Source organism: Lutjanus erythropterus, chromosome 5, assembly GCF_056507025.1.
Source record: "Lutjanus erythropterus isolate fLutEry1 chromosome 5, fLutEry1.hap2, whole genome shotgun sequence".
Lineage (NCBI taxonomy): Eukaryota > Metazoa > Chordata > Actinopteri > Lutjaniformes > Lutjanidae > Lutjanus > Lutjanus erythropterus.
In genome coordinates, this window is record NC_139321.1 from 26,613,786 (window position 1) to 26,636,553 (window position 22,768).

Consider the following 22,768-nt stretch of genomic DNA (forward strand, 5'->3'; position numbering starts at 1 on the left):
CAGTTTGTCAGGCAGCACATTTGCATATAGAGGAGTCATTAAGACAGCATGATGCCAACTTTGATAACAATAAAAATGATTATCTTTGATCATGGTGGTGTTGAAAATCTTCGAGTATCATCCTGAAGGGGTTAAACTGATCTGAATACAGACTAAGGATATTCACAGGATTATTGATCTTTGTGTCGGAGCCTGGTCACTTCAAGTTTCAAAGTTTGTCTCTTAAGACAAGTGGTTGATTCAGGAGCCTTGCATAAAGCTTATCTCCTTGCCTAAATGTTCAGACTAAGGCTTTCACGGCAGTTTCTGTCATAATATGGCACATGTGCTCTGCAGTTGCCATGGTTACGCTTCACTAACATCATTCTTTAATTTAACTAGACATCATTATAGAGTGCTGCAGAAATGAGTACTGAAACATGGAGGTGAATTAGCATGTAAGCGCTTCCCTTTTCATTGTCTCAAAGTCAGTGTGTTTGTTGAATGGGCTTTTTTGTGATTTGTTTGAAATACGGTCTGTGGTTAACGCAGACAGGTTAATACAGCGGTAAAAATAACTGGAGAGGCAACAGATAAAAAAAAGATTCAAGTTGAATTTAAGTGAAATACAGGTCAGCATGATAGCATTAGCATATTTTTATTTGTATATTTCCCCTATATAATCATCCATCAATGAGACTACAGTGGTTGTCATGGACATTAAATGTCACAATGTCACCTCCACTAAGTGATGTTGAGTCATGTGACCACAGTGTGTTGCTTTGCTTTTTACTTCTGCTGATTGCATTTACACTTCAGGTGGTGAGGTGTTTATTTGTGAAGGTCATCTTGGTGAACAAAATATTAAAGTATCATAAACTTTTAATCACCACATTTCTTATTTTCTCCATTTATCCAAAATCTTATAGAAAAATGCCATCGGCTTGTAGTCAAAGGACACAGACAATGTTCCTGGGTTGGCCTATGATAATACGTCATCCCAGCAGCTCTCTATTGACAGTTCTTAGCTAGCTCAGCAAACACAGTTAGCCTGTCTTAGCTAGTTCTCCAAAATGAACAAAGAGAAAAAAGATGAGAAAGTTGTGCTCCTCGACAAATATGTAGAGCATATGGACATAATCCAAATTAAATCCAGCCAAGACAAATACACTCAAACAGAAACTGTAAGAGGTAAACAACAAAATAAATGAGAATTCTGCTGTGAAACAAACCATAGATGAAGTAAGGAAGAAAATATTACTGTGGCAGTAATGAAGTCAACAAAAACTGGTGAGTTTTATTAAAATAATATAGTTAATATATACTGTATGTGTACATAAACTATAATGCTTTATGAACTTCTATTTAGGAACAAACATGTGAAATTATTGGTAGACAGAGATCTGTTGACGTTAGCTTAGGTTAGGTTTTCCTTTACAACATCTTAAGGAAATCCTTATGGTCATACTATGCAACTATTTTTTTCCTGAGATGAAAATTTAAGGGAAATCTCAGCCTAAGTGGTTTCATGCAAAAGTCCCAGACTCATCATGGGGAGGCTATCAACCCCTCATTTATCACGTATTTACATGTTGGGCAAACATATAAGTGCTGGACACTTTTGATGAAAGTCCAAGCCACCATATGAGGAAATCCCCTTTTTTCCCACCCTATCCTCTGCCCTCCCACAGCCTTGACTGCTGGGCTTCTCTCAAGCTGTTTCCTGTCTTCTGGACCACAGCGCTCTCTGAGGAGCCATGGCCTGCAGGGTTTGCCGGACTGCAACCAAGAGTGAAGGGAGTGCCGGGACAGCATATCTCCCATTGTGGAGAAGCGAAGCCTGAGGTGCTAAAGCAGCTGTGTGTCAAACAGTCTGAACAAAACCTGCTGGGGCCGTATTACAGAGACTGTGTAACTTGTAGATCCTATCTTAAATGTTTTGTAACCATGGTAATTGGAGCTCAAGACATGATTTAGAAAAAAAAAGCCATTGCAGATGAACAATTTTAAGGCAATGTTTCTATCCTAAAATAGGAAAAATGTTTTAAATAAGCATCCCAACTTCCCAAAATTTTAAATGAACTCTCCTTACTTCAGGATGACGACTGAGCTGTCCTTATTTTCACTTTTCCTCCTGTTGTAGTTGCTAACTTAACTAGGTGATGGTAGGGTTTTTTTTTTTTTTTAAAAAAACAGCTAACAGCAGTGTTAACTAACAGAGACTGATGGCAGTGTCAGCTAACTTTAATCCGTATTGGCTGCCTTGAAGTTGTCCACCTATATTTGCGCTCCATGTGAGTCAGATCAGAAAAGTAGTGTTTGTTGCTAGGTAACAGACATTAAAGTTATTAAAGTTATTTGGTGAGGTTGGATTGAGTATTTAGGATTTCCTGAGATAAAATAGGAATAAGTAAAATATGATAGGATTCCTAAAATTTTGTAGGATTTGCTTTTGGAACACCAAATTGTGAAAAATCCTATTTTAGAATGTTCCTACCTTAATGTAAGACTTAAGATAAGAAGTTTCTGTAATACAGTCTCTGGTTAAGTAATAGAAATGCAGATGTGGACAAATTACTATTCTTTCATGTCAATGTAATGTTTGAATTGTGACTGGAGTTGGAAAATATATGGTAGAATTGGGGTTTACTTCCTGCTTTGTGTATGCAGGATGACAATACTGACATGATCCATGCCATACACAGAGGAAAAGCGCTTCCGGCCTTCTGCAGCTGCCAACATGGTCATATATGATCTAATTCAGGACAAACAAGTCTCGTGAGACATGGCGTTTGGGTGAAGGCAGGCTGGAACTAAATATAACTCAAAGACAAAAGCATTTGTTTCTACCTCCTCGGTGCTGTTTGTTTTCACAGGATATGGTGGCTCCTTATATGAGCCTTGGGTGAATGGTGTTTGGGGTGAAGCGAAGCAGAAGTGAAATTCCCCCCCCCACCCCCTCCACGCCTTTAGAAAGAACGATCTGCTGTGGCAAAGGGGATTAACACAGGAAGTGAATATGAAGTTGCGAGGGAGTCTGCAATCAAGCTTTCCCTGTAAACACAACAGAGCTGCAGTAACAAGTGCTGCTTCCCCTGATGCTTTGCTTTACTGCCTGAGTGCAGACTATGGGGTGTTAATGAAAGCATAATGATTGCTGAATTTATTCCAAAGGCAAGGAACTGTACTTTCAGGATCATTTTCAGCGCAGTCATTTCAGACTCTGCTGGATGCCTGCGAAAATATTCAACAGTTCAGTGAAATATTAAAAGAATAGTTTGATATTCGGGGAAATTGGGGTGCCTGAGACTGCCCGCCCAAGAAGAACGACAGCGTGAATCATATCAGTAAAAGCCCTAAAACAACATCTGTTTATGTTCAAGTTACAAAGCCCAAGGCTGTAGTAATACTGAGGAAGGAGGAAGTCGGATTACAAAGTCCTCATCAAGAGGAGGACTTGGCCACTCGCTACCGTCATCATCAACATAAATTGTCTTTGTAGGGTCACTCTCAAATTATTCCATTGCACACTGCATTATAGACCAGTCAGGAACACAGCTTCTGACTGGTTGACAGACTCAAACAAGGCATTAATAGTGGATGGCTAAAGGCTCTGTTAAAGTTACCCCAAAGACGAAGAAGAAAAGTCAAAAGTTTCTGACAACAACGAACATCTTAATGATGGATGAGGTTATAATAATTTACCTCTTAAGAAAGATGGTGGTGATGATGGTCTGTGCGGCACTAAATACATCACAGCATGTGGGCAGAGGATTCTTTTCACTAACTAATTGATGACGAACGTCATTTCCAAGACTCAAGGATTTTTAAAACTTTGAACTAGGGGCTACACTGCCTCAGAAAATGTGCAGAAATACACACAAACTGATTGCAGAGTACAGACAGAAAGCTCACACTCACTCAGTAAACATTTGGACAACACCACAAAATGGCAAACTCACAGTATAGTGGACTATAAACTGAGCAGTGAGTGATTTCAGACACAGCCTTTGTAATTTTATGTTGCAGGTGTCCAGCGGGTCAGGTCGTCACGTATTGGGATCAACTGGGCCAAGTGTTTCCAGAGAATATCCTACTTGTGTCAGGTAGGAGAGAAAAGGAGGAAACGGCTCCTACGCTCCTCACTCCCCCATCACTGCCTTTGTTTTTCTTTTTATCAAACAACACTTCACTCACCATTCTATCATGCATGCAGACGCGCCAGCACTACTGACTTACCGACTGTCACACCTCATAACATTTTGACATTCTTAGCTGGTTGAATTAATTTCAAATAAATAGCTGGTTCTTTGCTTTAACTCCTTGTGTTACCTCCCGTTTTTTGTTAGGGTTTCTGAGCCGACAGCAGTTCAGCCTGAATTCACAGTGAGTTAAATGTGAGAATGTCCCTCTCACTCCTCCCCTGCTTGATGCCTCTTCTGAACCCGTCATGTCTTTTGGCATCTCCAGGGTCAGAGTCACCTCCGTACTGTCATCGTACTGTTGTCAAGCTGGCCCTCATCAGTTTTGGAGGTTGTCTTTGGTCCAAGTCTAGCTGTGTTCTCTGGGATGCTGCTGAGTCCAGTTCCATTGCCTTCTCGCCTGACTGTAGTTCTGGCGCTCATTTCAGTGCTACTCCCCACTGGCACGACCCACTGGATCCCCTTCGCCCTGGGCCTGAGAACTTCTCCCAGTGGTCCAAAGCTCCTGTGATTGCGATTTAAACACTAACACTCCCTTGCTGCGCCGAGCTCCCAGTCCCAGCAGAGTCAGCTACAATAGGGCTGGTACTAGCTGCACAGCTAAGTGAGCTTACAAGCTAACAGCAGCTACAGCTAATGGTTATACACTGCCCATGAACTTCTTGTAAGATTTGTGATTGGTCTCAAAATGGCATTAACATTTTATTGCTTGAGCACAGAATTCACCTGTTTGCAGATCACTTTATCTGTCCCCCGAGGTTCGATTAAGTACAATTTTTCCTGAAACCTCCTTTTCTCCTCAACCACACATCATTTTCATTTCACTTCCACATAAACTACCAAGTCATCCACCTAAATCACTAACTTGAGCTAACAGCACTAGCATCGATGAGAAAACATAATTCCTGCAACACTCGCAAGGTACAACTAGTTGCCATGAAACTTTAATTAATTAATTAAACTTAATTTTCTTTAAGCTGCCATTCACCACCTGACAGATGCATGTTAGTGGGGCTCAGTTTGACACAGTGGCCAATTAGTGTATTGAATATAGGCTCTTGAAAGTGAAAGTATTGAAACTGACAGTGGATAATAAAGATAAAATATACATATTCATTTAATATTACGTGCGCACGCTGCACAATATGTCCCTGAGGGCTTCCATTGGCCTGCGGGCTGCACTGAACCCCTGCTTTAGGATTACTGGACTTTTGCCGGGGGGTGGGTTGTTTTTAGTTTAAAGGATCGGTGTGTAAGATTTAATGGCATCTGCCGGCAGATTGCAACTAACTCGCCTCACCCTCCCCTACCAATTGTGTGTACACTTATGAAAACATACTTTGGAATATTATATTCCATTTCTGCCATATTCTGCCAATAGATCCCTGTAAATCTGACACACTGGATCTCTATATGCACCTCAAATAAATCTGAATAGATAACAGATTTAGTACATACTGCCTTGAATAATGGTCAAATCTAAACTAGGCTACTACAGCACTTAAAGATGGATTAAGAAGAAACACCCAATGAGAGCTCACTCAGTACATCCAGATAGTGTGCAGACAGCGGAATGAACAAAATGAATTAGTACAGAGGTTTAAAGACCATGTTAGCGGCCATCTTCATACTCATCCAAAGCCTAAATTACAACCCGGCATCACCCTCAGCTGTGACCTCTGGACACTGTTAACACAGATATGTCAGTCTGATCGCTCCGACAGCATGACGCCAAAGACGCCTCTGGAAGTTGGTGTGGAGACCGACTGGTTTGACCACCCATGTGCAAACAGAATGAAGATATAACTTTTATGTCAGATTTGGATTCTTCACTTTCCCACTGCAGTGGAGAGCCAAATATTTTGGCAAGTGTTTTGGTGTGATTAGTTAGCTCGATGTGTGAAAATGATCCAGAGTTGTGATTTACACCAACTAAACTAGGTGAAGGACATACAGTGCAGCATCACTGTAAGAAAGCGGCATCTATTTTTATGTAATTGTACGCAAACGGGAATGTTTTGCCCTAAAATGAACCATAATGCATACTGTCCCCCTTTTGGGTATCAAGCATCTGTGATACAGCGATCTCACGAGGGTTCCTACAGCGAATAAAGTTATTTCCAGAGAAGGAGGGCAGACATGCCTCGTTTACTCAAGGAAACTTGGCCCACAGCAGTGTGACTGCTGCCATGCAGAGCAGCGCAGTGACTGGTCCTTGGACAGCAAAGTGTTACATTTGCAGTATTTTAATTCTCTTTAAAGACTCAAAAGCAGTGAAGAAATGCTGAGCAGATGGCTGTTTGGGAAGGTTTGTACGTGGTGGTCTCAGTATCAGGGGAGGGCTGCTGTCCAAACCCCAGCCACTGATCTAATGGATGAAGTGAGTCATACCCACCTTCAATGTGAACACAACCATCTCCATCAAACACACATGGGCCAACACAATGAGCCACATTCATACAACAATGTTTTTCTGGTCACCTCTTTTTGTTCGAGTACTGTTTTCTACTACGGCGCATTTACATCTGTTTCCAATCTGCGCTCCTGTCTTTTCATTAGGTCGATTCTTAACAGGCCATCAGAGTCAAGCACCTGCTTTTCAAAAACACAGTGAGTTCAACTCTTACCAAAGCGGCTGTATCAGTAAAAAGTCCCTCACGTAGATGATGAAACATACCGAGTTGAAAACTTTTTTTTTAATCAAAGCAACATAGCAGCATTTGCCTTTAATTGGAGCCATTTTAGGGGGAGTTCTTGCCATGTGTTCGGTACCCTCACAGATTGTTCTAATTTCCAAAATCCTCAGATCATGAGACTGAATGCTGTGGCAGTCTTAAGCAGACAAAATGCATGCATGCTTGGTTTCACTTCTGCAATTTCAGATTTCAGTAAATTAAAAACACCACTATGAAGTGAATCACTGGTAAGTGGGAAAACAAAGCACTGCCGCGGGTGTGAGCGCTGCACAGTAATGCAGTAAATTGTCAATTGGTGTATAACTTTTTGCTCATTTTCACTACATAATTAATTTATGATATTTTAGTACTTTGGGTTGCTTTCAGGAAACAACACTTAAAATAATCATATTTTAAAAAGTCATTAAAACAGCGAGCAGAGAACTGCTAAAAATAGACCTTAGAAATATATTTGCAAACAGCCTGTCAGACCATCACACCACCCACAGAGAACATGATTTTACTTAATTCAGTTAATTTGCAGCACCAGAGGTGGGACAGAGTCATTGTATAGCAAGTCATAAGCAAGTCTCAAGTCTTTGCACTCAAGTCCAAGTCAAGACTGACTCAAGACTCAAGTCCTAAATAAGTCATAACGTGACAGTGAGTTTCCAGCCTCACTGATTTACAAAGTCAGCTACATGTTCAGCTAAAATTACCTCCCAAATTAGCCTCAACTTACAGTTGTGCAACTGCAAATGCTGAATAGAGTTTAAAGTTGTTGTGTCTCCATCTTGAGTTATTGTTTAAAATGATGTACAATATAGGGTCACTGAATTTGCTTGCTCTGAAGCCAGGCAAACAAAGTTCTACTATGGTTCTATTTTAAGGTCATGCAGTTGTCTAATCATTGCATTTATGTTTTATTTTATTTTTAAGTGTAAAACGATACAGCATGATACTGGCAGCATACTTTAACAATGCCATGTATTTCATCCTTCTGTATGTTTTTTTTCAGATAGTTGATAGCAAATATTGACAGGAAACATGGGGGAATAGAGAGGTGGATGACACGCGACAAAAACCCCCAGTTGATGAGAGGCGTGCCTCAAGTTCCATAGTGATGTTAATAATGATAATGATAATGGACAGAGATATTGACTGTGATATGAGGAGTTTCCTGGTTCAGTTTCCATTGGAGGGGTCTAAATTACGACATTACATAACACGTCAGCCCCTGACATTAAATGACCCCTGCAACAATGAAAACAGTCAGGCGGCGGCTTCGAAAAAATGTTTCATCTGAACATCTTCATTGCTGTTATTGAGCATTTTCAAGTGTACTAAGCTACCAATAAATCAATGTTGCACTTTGCCATAAAGAACTACATGTTCAGTTTGTGGTTGTGGAACATGAAACAGTGGCACGGCTCCACTAAAATGTTGTTTTAGGCCTCTCTGTCAGTGGGAGACATGCTAAAAATGGCCTTTCAATGCATTTTACCAGATGCACGGACAGTGTTCTTCCTCCATCTGTTCTATTGTCTCAGTGTTCTTTGGGATGAGGAGCGGATGCACCACCGAAGGAGATGCAGGAAATACTCTTGGCCCAGAACAACACAGCCAACAACTTCTAGCCTTTTGCATAGTGGCTTCCGATACAAGTGCAGCTTAAGACTATGGCAAAATGAAGGTATTTCCTGATGCATAAGCCATAATTCTTCTATTGTTTTATGAGATGGAGCAATCAGTCTTCATATTTGTGATCCAAAAGGACACCCATTGTTCAACACAAGATTTCAATCTTCATTTGTTCATCCTTCTTTCATCTTTTTCAACAGGGGCTGAACAGTAGCATGCTTGATGTAGGCCGAGTGGAACATTCATGGAGTTATATAGTTGTCAGAGGGCTTATCAGGAACAGGAAAGCGTTACGGGTTTTGATGTCAAGGTCTCTGTCATCTTTAACATGACTCCACACAAACAGCAGCAGGCTGGCACAGGACAGCCAGAAATAGACATTCTCGTCGAGCATTAAAATTTACAAGGTAAAGAGCTATATATTTAAAATCATGCTTCAGAAAAACAGATAAAAATAAAAGTGTGTTATATAATGCTAAATAAAGAGATACATATGGAAGGAGTTTTATGTTGGTGTGTGTATAGCAGAATAACCAACAAACTAAATCATGGTTTAACTCTAAATTATGTTGCACAAAACTTTCAAATTTGCACAATTAAGAAAGATTACATTTAAACCTCTCTGGATTAAATTTAATTCTCTTGTACCAACATTTCACTCCAGTTTAAAATATGATCCAGTAACAACTTTGAACTTATGAGGAGGTTGAACTTTCAATAAGCTGCTTTTTTTTTAAACAACCAACAAAAAATATTCTTTTATCAATACTTATGAGGTCCAGAAAGCACTCTTTTTTTTTTTTAATTTGTTAATTTTAATTAAACAAGCATCTCCATATCAATTATATGTAATTTTGGTTTAAATCACTAAACTTAGATTTATTAAAGATTATGTTTACTCATTTTTAAAAACCTAGTTTTGCTGTTTTGTTCTTTGTCGGTCCAACCCAGTCTGTGGGATGATATTATAAAAAGCAGTGGATGTTGTTGACCCACAGCATTTCACGGCTGCACCACAGTTGTAAAAACTCTTTTGCCACATTCACATTAGTCCTGTCAGGCATACAGGAGGGAAAGCAGTGAATTCTTGTGGTATATATTAAACAACAAACCTATAGTTACGAAGATTCCCATTAAACATGTTAACATCATTAGAATTTATGACACAGTTCAAAAGGAAATCGCTTCCCAAACGATTTAAGAATTTGCCTTCAGGCTCCCAAATTCTAACCTCTAAATTGCTTCACTCTCAAAAATTTGGGAGAAAAGAATCCAAGATCTCATTAAAGAAACACAAGTGGTTTTAGGGAACCGCTGAGCAGCCAAGTTTGGGGCTTTTCAGCTACAACCATTTTAGCATTTTAATCGATTGCTTCATGTTGCTCCCTTTCATGTGTTGATCATGTAATATAATTTCTCACTAGAGCTATGGCGGCGGTTTCTTAAACTTAATGTTCCTGAAAAGCATAAACAAGCTTTCAGTTCTTACTGTACTGTGAACTGTATTATAGTGAAAGGGTAAGAAGTGTTTTTATATGAACACGCGCTGCTAGACACACAGAAACAATTAAGAAGCACTAAACACTCAACCAACGCACACAATTATTTTTTCCTCTGTAACCCTCAAATTACATTATGGAATAACTATCACAAAAAATAAAAAGAGACAAAATATAAACATTACAAAAATGTAAAGCCTCATTCAGTATGGAAGCCAATTTCTGCCAGCAAAAGAAAGTAACCACCTGCATGGTAAGTCATAATTATAATGTAAAATAATAAGTTAAAATTAAGAGATAAAAGTCAAAAGTTTTGTTTTTTTTTTTACTTGTGAGATGTAAAAGTCATAATACACGAGATAAAAAGTCATAATTATGAGATAAACTTTCTTTCATACATTTGGTAGTTTTCCAAAATCAAATATTAACAGACTTGCATATTTCCTACATGTTGCTAGAGGTAACAATGTTTGCACACAGCCGGCGCCCATGGCGATGTAAACCTTGACCGCAAAGGGGCTCAGCGACCCAGTGAAGGCCCTGGGGTTATGACACAAAATACTTTTGCTATTATTACCATGCAGTGCAGTCACTCAGCAAGCTAAAAAAGACATCTAAGCCCACTTTCAACAACAAGCTTGAGCACACTCTCTGTTCGAGAACAGATTCCAATGTTTCCACGAAGTGAAAGAAGTTCAAGAACAACAGCCAGCAGCTGTCATATTATATACTGACCATTAGTGTGTGCTCGTTTTGTCCCACAGTCCCAAAGGAAAGGGCATATAGGGATAGCGGAGAGCTCCAGGTACTACATTACATAATAGCATATTTCCTTCCAAATCTCTTTCCATTCCTCCGCAGTTGGTAGCCAGAGAGCATGTAGGGTAGCCTTTCCTGTTAAATGTTTTTCTACCAGTTGTCCCTTTTTCTGCAGACACACAGTTCCAAAAGTCACACTGGACAAACAGTCTTCCACATGTCAAAGGTCGTAAAAGCTACTCTGTTTTTCTCGACAAAGCAGGATTTACTGGCGTCTAAATGTTCACTGTTATCAAAATAATGTAAGTCCCTTTGGTTTTCCCATATGGCTGATGACAGACGATTATTACTCTCATGATATCATCACAGTCTCTGTTCTCTAACCGTGGCGCTCCTCCAAAAACAGATCCCCAGATCAAAAACAAATGAACTTGTGAGCAAACTAAAACAGAGGCAGGAACACAAAGCAGTTTTTGTTCTCTGCTGGACTGTGCATCACTATGAAAGACACATAATTGACACTCTGGGGGACAAAAGTCAAGCCTCTCCCTCCAGAGCTCTGGGTGCATGAGTCACTCATGTCGACTGTCATAAAAGACATTCAGGCCACCAGCAGCAGTGTTTGCCAGTATGTCCTGTAATAATGTGCCGTTCGTTTTGGTGTCAAGGGCGATTTCAAGGCCTGCAGCTCTCTTTGCTTCGGCTTTAATGACGGCAACAATCATGTCCTCTGACTTGAACAGAGAAGCCATGCTGGGGTTTAATTAGCTGACATGATGTCACGCACATATTTTTGTCGCTAACCCAAGATCTGACTCGCAAGGAAGAGGACATAGTCATAGCCTCTACAACTTGTCTTCAGCAAAATAGCAATTTCAGTATTTATTTTTAAATGCACAATATCAAAATTCTGTCACTAGGGATCTCTCTCATACATAGTTTGATGATGCGAAGTGGCGTGGGATCATGGGAGTTGTTATTTTCACTGTTAACAGCAACTACCATAGCTGATAAAAGTCTATTTGACCTGCCTGGTCTCAACCCCAACTCGTGAAATACCAGTGTTTTGTCACCGGCCCTTTCAACCAGGAGGCTGAGGTTTATGTCCCATGTGAAAATTATTAATATTATTAAAAGTTGTAAAGAACGTTATGCGCATTGTGATGTACATACATGACGTAGTTATTGTTATCCCAACCACAGTCTTATCGTAAACCTACTCAGACTGCGACTGTTTTACACTGTTAACCGTTTTAAAAGACATTTTCTGGCAGCACGCCATACAGCCACTGAAGGGCACCTTGTTTGTCTGTGTGAGACCCTGAGGGGCAGTGACAAAACATCCATATGTGATGAGTTGTGATCAGAACAGGTTGATCTGGCATGACTTCACGTTTATCGATGAGGTAATGTATTAAAGTTTTATTTAAGTTGTTTAGTCACATCCACCAATTTCCTCCTTCACCCTCAAACGTATCCGAAATATCCATCATATCCAACATCCATGTTTTCCTGGAAGATATAGCAACTACTAACTAGCTAGCAACAGCTAACATAAAATGTACTGTTAAAGAAATTACAGATTTCTCTGGGATAGTTGGGATAGTGTAAGTACACAACTCAACAAAATATATAATACGTCCAGCTAATCACGATTCAATTTTTGGTGGATGCCACATCAAGCTGCACAGACCAGATTGATCAGGCAGAAAGTCAGACACAAACACAGCATAGAGCATCTGGTCAATTTTCAAAATCAAAGACAACATGCAGATTCGCAAAACATATCATAAAAAATAAATAATTTCACTACGTGGCCTATTTACATATGATAGAAGCACAAAAATCAAGGAAAAAATGACCAAATCAACTAAATCTGAGCAAGTCAACATAAACAGCTGCACAAAATGCTCATCTTCTGAAACATTGCTGGTGGGGCATGAAGCTGTGTGGAGAATGGATCAAAATGCCCAGTGGAATCATTTTAATGCAGAACTGTTACATACTCAAGGTTTCCCTCAGTGTATTGCAAGCCTGGTGGTCTACTAGGCACTACAAGACCCCCAACCAGGGGGCTGGGCCAAATTTTAGCATTCCAAGACTGTGTATTGTCAGATTCTTTGTAAAAGTCTACTATAGTCAGTCTGTTGCTGACCCCTGTCAAAAAAGACACTTGGCTGCCAGCCCCTGTTAAAACATACTTGCCATCAAGTCAAACAATTCTGATGGGCAGAACCCTGATATTATAGCGTCAAACATTTTTCAAATGTACCTGTTGGCTTAGCTCTACAGTCATGCCAGCATTGTATCCAAAGTTCCTGTGTTGTTTCCTCCCCAGACTTCATGTCCTTAGCTGTCCTTTTGCCTTTATGCATCTTTCTTCCACAACTATTTCTGAACAAAGTCGCAGCATGAAGTCAAAGAGATATTAGTTGTCTCTGAGCTAAGGGTCTTGAACTGAGGCATGCTCCCTGCCTGCTACTGACTCAGGTGGGCGTAGGTAATTAGAGAGTAGGTCCTGTTAGTCTAGGTCTCCAGGGAAACAGCTGCCATCCATCCCTGGTTCCCATGGAGCAGCTCGAAGCTGAGGTGTGTACTAACTCCTCTGCTGACGGCTTCCATTCTGTTCTGGACGGATGCCCTTCACTGAACACATCGAGGCCTCTTTCTCTCCTGCTACCTGAGGAATCACTTCAGGATCACTGATCACCGTCACAAATTCTGACAGTATGAGAGTGCGATGTGAAGGATGAGCCCGTCATCAGTCATTTGCAAATGAAGCAAGATCATGTGCATTTCTTTTCTCTAACTAGAAAATTCAGGTCAACTAAAAATGGTCTGTAAAAAAAGGTTCTCTTCCTTACTTCCTGATCTTATTACTGCCACTGAAGTAAACATTGATGTTCAGATAGAGGACATTTGCAGAAAATGAGAGAACAGAGGGAGAAAATTAGATGTGTTCCCGTCATATCATTAGATTTCAGACAAATAAATGATGCGCACGAAGAAACGGCTCTTCTTTGTGACGGACTCGCAGGCCCCACGGCTGCAACTAAATTGGGAAACAGAGACAGATCAGCAAAGGCCTAGTCTTCCTCTGTTTTCATAAGACTGAGATCAGCTTGTTTTGGCTGAACCGGTTCAGCGGCAGTCCAACACCAAAATAAACTTAACTGTATATTTTATTAAATAGAGGCAAAGGGAGAGATTTTTTTTTTTTGGAGAATTACTACATTTTTGTTTTTCTTTGAATATCAAGATGAGACAGATGACTGATGAGGTTGATGAACTGATGAACTCACCCAGTGCTGATCTGATTCGCTCAAATGAAGCCATGTGTTTGAATAAAAAATCTTCAGACAAATAGATTAAATCTTGATAAATCCACCACACTAACTAGAACTGTACAAAGGGCTGTATTTTTTCACATTTGAAGCTTTCGAGGTTTTAGAATAAAGCTCTGAATATCAGTCATTGTATTTTATGACATCATCACCCTAAAAAAGAAAAATCCTCAACCAAATATTCAATTTGAATAAAGTAATTTATCGGATTTAATGAGTAAGTGTTTGCATTCATATAGCGTTTTTCTCCGGCAGGGTGCTTCGGTGAAGTGCTTGTGTGGCGAGAGAAAAAAAGGCTTCAATGGGTTTTGTTTCTAGGACAATAATATCGTGACAATTTCGAACACTTTGCTTACACTAACTTAACAAGTGTGATGTGGTTGTGTGAAAAAAACAACCGCAGACAAAGCAAGTGCAAACATCGCTTTTCTGCTTTTTATTTTGAGTTGGCGTCCACTTAAGTAAGCAGGAATTTTCCTCAGGGACTCTGAACCTTTTGAGGTGTCTTTCTATTGCAGGGACCAGGTTCTAAATTAAGTTCTGGGGACATTATTTAACCCCTCCAAAAATGTGGTTCAACTTTCCAAAAGAACAGGAACTTTGGAGGTAGGGGCTGCGACGTTGAACATTTCTGATTGATCATACACTTTCAGCATTTTATTTCCCGCTGCGTCACTGCTGCTTCTCATACGACAGCGGACTAAAATGATAAAAAATGTTTTCAGAAACATAATTTAGTGTACTGTGACCAGGCAGGCAGCATTATTTCCTGCTAAAAGCACAAGCCTAAACCAAGCACTGCCCAAGTCGCACTGTATCGCCCACCAGCTCCACACTCTCGTTAGTGCTGCACATGTTCTGCTTGCAAAAAACAAGATGGCAACCCCTATAATGCCATGAGTGACATTATGGTGGCTCCATCTACTAATTATTCTACTGTCTATGCTTTCATCTGTTTGCTTCAATTGTTATGTAATGGCTGTTGGTGTGCAATGGCTTCATACTTTTACTTAGATAATCCCTGTGCACGTTGTAAGACATATAGATATTATTTGCCTGAAATAATGGTTGTGTGTTGCATATGGTTTCTCCAAAAAAAAAAAAAACATCTACAAAGAAATGCCATCTACTCTTCACCCACAAATATGCAAGTTTCATACTGGACAAAAATTGGCTTCCAGTCCAGTAGTGATATCACAAAATCCTGCTTATCTAAAGTAGATAGAAACTTCCCTCCTTCAGTAGATGGATGTGAAAACAGCCTTCTACTAGTGGATTCTGTATATTAATTCTTCACAATGAAGGTCAAACATCTGAGTGAAGTAACAATGAATTAAACATTTTTTTGAGTGGACTGGGATTTTAATCTAAGGCCTTTAGACGAGGGGTTTGCCAGTAAGTTACATCAAATGTAACTGATAATTCTTGTACTAGTGAGCTTGGAATGTGTTGGATTGGACACTATCCACTATCTGAAGGCTCACTCCATAGTCGGACTGCATACCAGACATCAAAGACAACTGTCATGGTGGGGCTTGTGCCAGTGGGAACACTGTAAATTGATCTCAGGTCTTCAGGACACTTTGATATGTCACAATGTACAGTATGCTGCTAATATGTTGAAACGGGTAAACAAGTAGACCCAGCAACAGGTAGGTACTACAGCTCAATCAGTGATCAATCATCAATGAGATGAAAGACAAAGCCGTGGGCGTCATAAACACCCTCTTACATAACCCTCGCGTTTGACTTGAGGGGGGGAAACATCGGGGTCAATTTCACAGACACTCGGTTCACCTTTAACACTTCTACACTGCTGAGTGCTTCCGCCCATCTGTGCCCCTTTTCCCGTCCTCCACGTCCCTCCGCTGCCATCAAGTCAACTGCCATCCAACCCCTGTCCCCTTCGAACATGAGCCTGTAAGCTTTTATTTATCTTACTCATTATTTTGTTCCCTCTCCTTAGAGCTAATCTGAACTCCTTCCCATTCCCGGGCCCTCTTCCTCCCTCTCCCTCGCTGTCATGACATTGGCCTGTGACACGTGTGGGAAACTTCTGCGGGGCCCCTGCTTCGGCCAGGACACTGATATACTGAGAGTGCTTGGTGACGGAGCTATTTCTGGAACTTGTAAATATGAGAACTTCCTTTCCTAAAGTGTATATATATCCCTGAGGATTATTAACAACAAGAAGTAATACAGAGGCCAAAATGCAGCACGTCCATTATGACAGCTTCTCAACAGTGTATGATGAGACTGAACTCCAGAACAGTTGCCGCCACACTGTTTTTCACTTTCAGGGATACACATCTTCGGGTTAAAGAAACAGTGAAAGTGGCGCTCGCTTACAAGCTGCCTTCGTCAGCAGTTGTTTTTCTGTCTCTATAATAGCATTTTCAGGTGCTTCCACACATTAGGCCGAGGTTTATGGGGAGCATCCGGGCTCACAGTTCTAGGAACGACAAAAACCCTATGCCCTGTTTGGAAGTGGGGAGACAAGACGAGGAGCAAAAAATCAAGGAGGAAATGTTACTGATCTGGAACTTCACAGGAGGAAGCTGAGATTGCGATAAGGGAGATTTAGAGTCCACTGCCAGCTTGCAAGCTGCAAACATGGATCAGATGAGGAACTGCTTTTTCTCCACAGTTAACGGAAGATGGAGGCAGATGTACTGCATATGGGCTGCATTTGGGTAGACTTAAGGGAGACCAATAATATTAATAATAAGGGCTGAAACTATAAGTCAGAAAATTAATTTTCAACAATTTTTAAAATCAACTACTTGTTTAAAGGTCCACTGTGCAAGATTTACAGGAATTTATTGGCAGAATATGGCAGAAATGGAACATCCATGTCCAATGTGGGTTCTCAAGTTGCAAGCTCTGGGCCAGAAAAAAGAAGCCAATGCAGAAATGCCTTTAACTGTGGTTCCCTGAATGGCCACTTGAGGTTGCCTCCAAAAGTGAGTCAGTCCCCGTAGACCCCCGTATTAAAATCCCCAACTTTACAATGGAAATAAACATGTTTACAGCCTGGTACAAAAATGGTTTGGGTCTCAATAGCTAATTTCCCAGTTCATGACTATATGGAGGGTGAATTTTTATATAACTCACCCGTTTAAACTATATCAAGGCTTAAAGTTATGCATAATTAAAGGAAAAATACGTAATATATTCACTGTACTTAACTTGACATGTTGTCAGAGATTAATGAAAAATGATAAATTGAAATACTCGCTTCTCTACAGGCAGCCTGTTCTCCTTTGAACTTTCCAGTCCAGTCCAGAACATCTGTTTTTATTTGCCTGCTTCATGTTTATTAGAGTTCAAATTAGTGCCAAATGTTTGCTGAATGAGCAAGTGTCTGTTTATGAGTCGTAAGAAATCACTGATAAACTTTTAGAAGGAGTATATTTTTATAATGGTTAAATCTCGCAATAGGTCAATGGTGTCTGGCAGGCAGTGAGACAGGTAGTCTGTGACAAACCACTGACAGCTGATCAAGAAAGCAGAATGTTCATAGAATAGTTGTGTATGTTCAGTGTCCCTGCAGCCTGCAGGCAACCTGCCTAAGCTTCGAGTCTGGGAAAGCAGGGACAGGGGGAAACAACACAAACATAGATTAAATGGAAATTCCACCTACTTCATGTACCGTCTATGGCTCCAGCTCACTATTTGGACAGCAGTTCTCATTTTTTTTTAATGCTAGTGTCTTAGAGCCAACACATTGTGAACTTCAAAATGTCTCTTCAGAAACTTCTGGGGATGTCACAGTTGCTCCACTTCACTATCTATTACACTGTCTATAGTATACTGTCCACATACTTTGAAGGGAAAGATGGGGTGAGGTGTTTGCAATCGGCAAGCTCACCACTAGATGCCACTAAATCCTACATACTGGTCCTTTAAGCAAAGAGTTAAATATTTGCTTATACCAGTATCTAAAAAAGTGAGAATTTGCTGCTTTTCTCAGCTTTATATCATTGTAACTTTAACATCATTTAGTTTGGAGTTATTTAAAGGGGTCACCATAATAATCTCCAGATCACTAAGAACGAAACTGCACAGAGAAAGGCTCAACGACTGTCATGACCTGTTCATAAAATTTAAATTAACATTAAAAATGAATGGAAACTGCTTCAACGCTTACAGACTCCCCATCTGTAGAGATAATTAATAGGTGATATATTAGTCCAGTGATTATTACTGATAAAATGATGATGATGTGTCTCATTGTCTTTCTCTTTTGTCTCTCTCTTTCACAGACACACAATGACACACACACACACACACACGCACGCACACACACAGAGAGAGAGAGAGAGAGACAGTCGAGCAGTCGTGAATAATTAAGATGGTGCTGAATGTTTAACTGCCTCCCTTTATTCCACCCAAGAGCGTCATCACATGTGCTGGTAATGGCCAAGGTCGAACTCACGCTCACATGAAGGAAACATCATTCTTTTACTTACAATGTACGTTAAAGATCATTTACAAGGACGCAACTTGAACTTAGATGTAATCTGAAAACAACAGATGAAGCCATCACATTGATGGATCCTTGTGCCAGAGTTGAAGATTGACCTGAAACCCTAAACTCTGTTTTCTCTGACACTAACAGTCTCATCCTCTTCCAAACTCTCATTCTGTCTGATGGTATCAGGTCCTCTGCTGACATCATGGTCGAGGGAGTGAGCACCAGACAGCACCGGTACAGAGCTCTCTACCCTTCAAAGGCAGACACCGCTGTAGCTTCAAATATAGGAACAGACCTTAGTGGACATTACACAACCACACCTGTTGCTTGAGGCAACAAGACATATGAGCAACCACTTCTCCTGAAACAGAGTAAACATGACGTCTTGATATGTTTGTTGCTTTTAAATTTGGACAATGGATGTTTAAATAGAAACAGTGTTTACTGTTTTAAGCAGTGATCTAACACAGGAGGAACAATGATGAGAGATGCAGCTCAGCTTGGCTACAATAATACAATGAACTCATCCTTTTATTTGCCAAAGTCAGATCATCAAGTCCTCTAATGGCCCTCCCCCACTGTGTGATATCAATGTGATATAGTGGCGCCACCTAGTGGTGCATATTGGTATGTAAGAAAAGACTGACTTCACTCACATTTAAAACATTTAGAGAAAGTGAAAAAATGTATCACTAGAGAAATAAGTACAGACAGAGATTATGTTAGACTCATTTTTAACATGCTGTTGCTTAAGTCCTTACCAGAGTCTGTAAAGAGATTTTGCCTTGAGGAGCTATACTGTATCCAGGGTTTCTGCAGATTTCAACAAGTCGAAACAAGCTAAATTAAGACCTATTTCATCTATTATTTTGATACTAACAAAGAAATACAAAAGTTCTAGCTTTGTCACAATCAGGGAACATGGTTTGAAACATCTCACCTGTGTCTCCATTGCATTTATATGACTTATGTTTAACCAACCTAATTTATTTTAACTTATGACTTTTACAAGTAGTTTTTTTTGTTTGTTTGTTTTATGAGAGGACATGTAAGCCCACCCATTGCATTGTGACATATTAGCTGGGTGTGCTCCTATAAATTCTGACCCAGCTGCACAGTTTGCCTTAGTGGTTGTTGGTTCCATGTTAGTTTCATTTTTTAGTTGTTACTGTAAGATCAATACAAGTTTTTTGTCCAAAAACAAATTTGAAAGTGAGGCACCCTGGTAGCTCAGTGGATTGACTTTGAATCACATGTACTGAGGCTGAGTGTTTTACAACCGCCATTGGTTTGATGCCAGCCTGCAGCCTGTTACTGCATGTCATCTCCACATTCTCTCTAGCTATCCTATCTAAAAATAAAGGCATAAAAGGCCAAAAAAAAGAAACAGTCTGAAGTAAATACAAAAGTAATGTTAATTTCATAATCCAACGGATTTTTAAGACCTGTCAAATAGTATTAAAGACATTTTAAGGCTTAAAATTCATTTGGATTTTAGATGTTTTAAGACTCATTAATGACCAGCAGAATCTCTGGGTGTCTCATTAAATGTGCTGGTTTTGTTTGTTGTTGAGCTCAATACACTCATCATACATGGCTTACAGTAAGAACATAGCAGCTAAAGAAGTGCTCATATAATTCCAATCTCTCACAAGAGAAAACATTTTTTTTTAAATCGCACTGATTGATTTCTTAATTGGATTAATGTCATAAAAGGAAAAAGCATAACCTGCTAATGAACAAAGACAACAATCAGGGTTCCTACACCTTCTCCAAAGTCAAATTCAAGCACTTTTCAAGAATTTTTAAGGTGCATTTGCAAACTTTTCCAGCATCTTACAGCTGTGGTCAATTACATATTTAAAGTCATATACATATAATGATTGTTATAGTTTTTATTCACATTAATTCAGATGTTATTGTCCAAAACAACAAAAAAAACTAGACTTGGCAGTCTAACCTAGCTGAGCCACTATCCAACTTATTTTACTTATCCACAGAACAAACTGATCACTCAGAGAGTAATTATGAAATCAATGCAATTACAATTTCAAGCGGTTTCAAACTAAACTATTCAAACCAGTGAAAACGCAACATTAAAGTTCAAGCACCCTGAACACACCCTGAACATAGTGGATGAGTAGAGGCATAAACAAATACAGCAAAAGGAAGAAACAGATAGTAAGTGGCCGTCCAAAGGTTTGAAAACACACTGACACTGTTTGTTTTCTTTTCTTTTAGATTGCACTGGTACAGTGACTTCCTTTTCTATTCTCACAACCATTTTTGTCTTTTTCCCATCACCCCGCGGGGGTCTGGGAAAGCTATGACATCACCAGAGGCCTCTGTGACCCCTCTCACACGGTTCACACAGGGCTGAATACAGCGATGAGTGAGCGACAGGCATTTCCTGTTTGACTAAAACCAACAAATGAGACAAAGTTTAATTAATATCAGCTGTGGTAAGACAGCGCAGACGCTGGCTCAGGGTCAGACAATTGGGCAATACAACTGGTCTCAACAACTGTACCTTATATAACTGTGTATCTCATATCAGAATGAAATCTGAAACAACTGTCTTGCCTTTTTCTTTTACAGACTGAGGAAGGTCCCAAGTAGACCCACAATAAAGACATAGTCTAACAAAAGCACAAGTTTTGAGCTCCTACATCTCTTTTCTCGAGAAAAGAAAAGGTCATTTTGATAGGTAGAGTTACAAGACCAGGTATAAATAAGATCCTGACAATAACGAAGACTTTGGGTATTGATTTGTGATTGTTCTATGACACGGGTCTACAACATTTTTCAGGCCATGGACCCCTTAGCTGGTAGAAAGACAGAACAGGGACTCCCTGCTACATATCAATGAATATTATTTTAATGAATAGGGTGATTTATCTTTGCTAATAATGTGTTGGATTCAGGGTAATAGGTATTTTCAGACACATTTTAATTAAAAAATATTACAAAAAATAATCAAACAATAATTTTGAGGCCCCCATGCAGTAATTTTGAGGAACCTATAGGGGACATGAAGATGTGTGTGTATGTCTGTGTTATGTCTGCTGTAAAATTTCTGGTTAAATTTGTGTTTGTGAGGCAAGACATAAGTGATACTTAGTTTGTATTTCAATGACAAAAAGATATAGCCTGCAGTTAGTCTACAGACAGTCAAGTCACAAAGAAAGAAGAGGTGAAATAAATAAATAGTCAGACTTACCCTGTGTGCTGCTGTTATGTTTCTTTTCTTTGCTGGAAAGAGGCAAACTGCTCAAACCAAAGGGAATGCATAAGTTTGAATGGTTGTTCCCCATGTTGATTTTCCCATGAAAACTTCTCTATGCAAAAAATAAACTTGATAGATTTACAGTAAAAACGTTTAATAAAGTAAAGCTTGCAGCTCTGTTAGTCTCTTCTACTTGGTGGTCTCTTGTTGGTGTGAGTGAGTTTTTTTTGAAACTGTGTTATTTTAGACCAGAAATCCCGCCTGAAATTTGAAGACGTGTAAACATGAGCACGTGGCTATTGTTATCTCTTTATTCCGTCCAATAAAATCCAACCTGAGAGGAGGAAGCCGTTGGCACGTGTGTGTGTGTGAGGACCGTTAAATATACACATGACAGCAGACTGCTGACTTCAGTTACAGCCCACACCGCAACAGTTTCTAAAAAACAAAAAAGGTGAAGTGGGCGGGTCACGGTAATATTCCTGTCCAGTCCTTAAGAGGTGAGCGCGAAGCAGATGTTTGGTTTAACTGCATTCTGCAAAGTAAAATAAAGGGGGGGTTTATGTTCACTATCTCCTTCAGTTGACAAACAGCTTCGTAATATGTTTCTTTTGTGTTCTAATCGTGAAATAGGCTGTTGTAATGATTAACAGCCCTTTTTACAGGAGATATTTTGTTGCAGTAGGAAAGTTACAGGTGTAAATAGTAAAATTCAGTTTCATAGTCCTGGTACAGTAAGTGGGCTATACTATCGCAAGTACAATATCTATTCTATAGAAAATTACACACATGCAAAATATGTTTCCTATTTAATACCGCTGAAGTGCAATAAGATGAACTGTGCACAGATACGCGCGCGCGCTACGCAAGTTGCGTCAGGTACGGAAGTGTCCCGCCTCTCCCTCGTGTCAAAGCGGGCGTCAGTGTTTACAACTTTGAGAGGATGAAGCAGAACTAAAGAGAAAA

The 22,768-nt window shown here is 39.8% G+C and overlaps 1 protein-coding gene across 1 annotated transcript in view; it reads right to left on the minus strand.

Annotated features, from left to right (window-relative positions):
• Positions 1 to 22,011, minus strand: part of neurl1b (neuralized E3 ubiquitin protein ligase 1B) — a 39,448-nt gene extending 17,437 nt beyond the window's left edge. The window contains exon 1 of the mRNA XM_084719436.1: positions 21,797 to 22,011. Coding sequence (XP_084575562.1) covers positions 21,797 to 21,890 — 94 coding nt within the window. The 5' untranslated portion in view covers positions 21,891 to 22,011. The remainder of the gene's footprint in view (positions 1 to 21,796) is intronic.
• Positions 22,012 to 22,768: the final 757 nt, after the last annotated feature.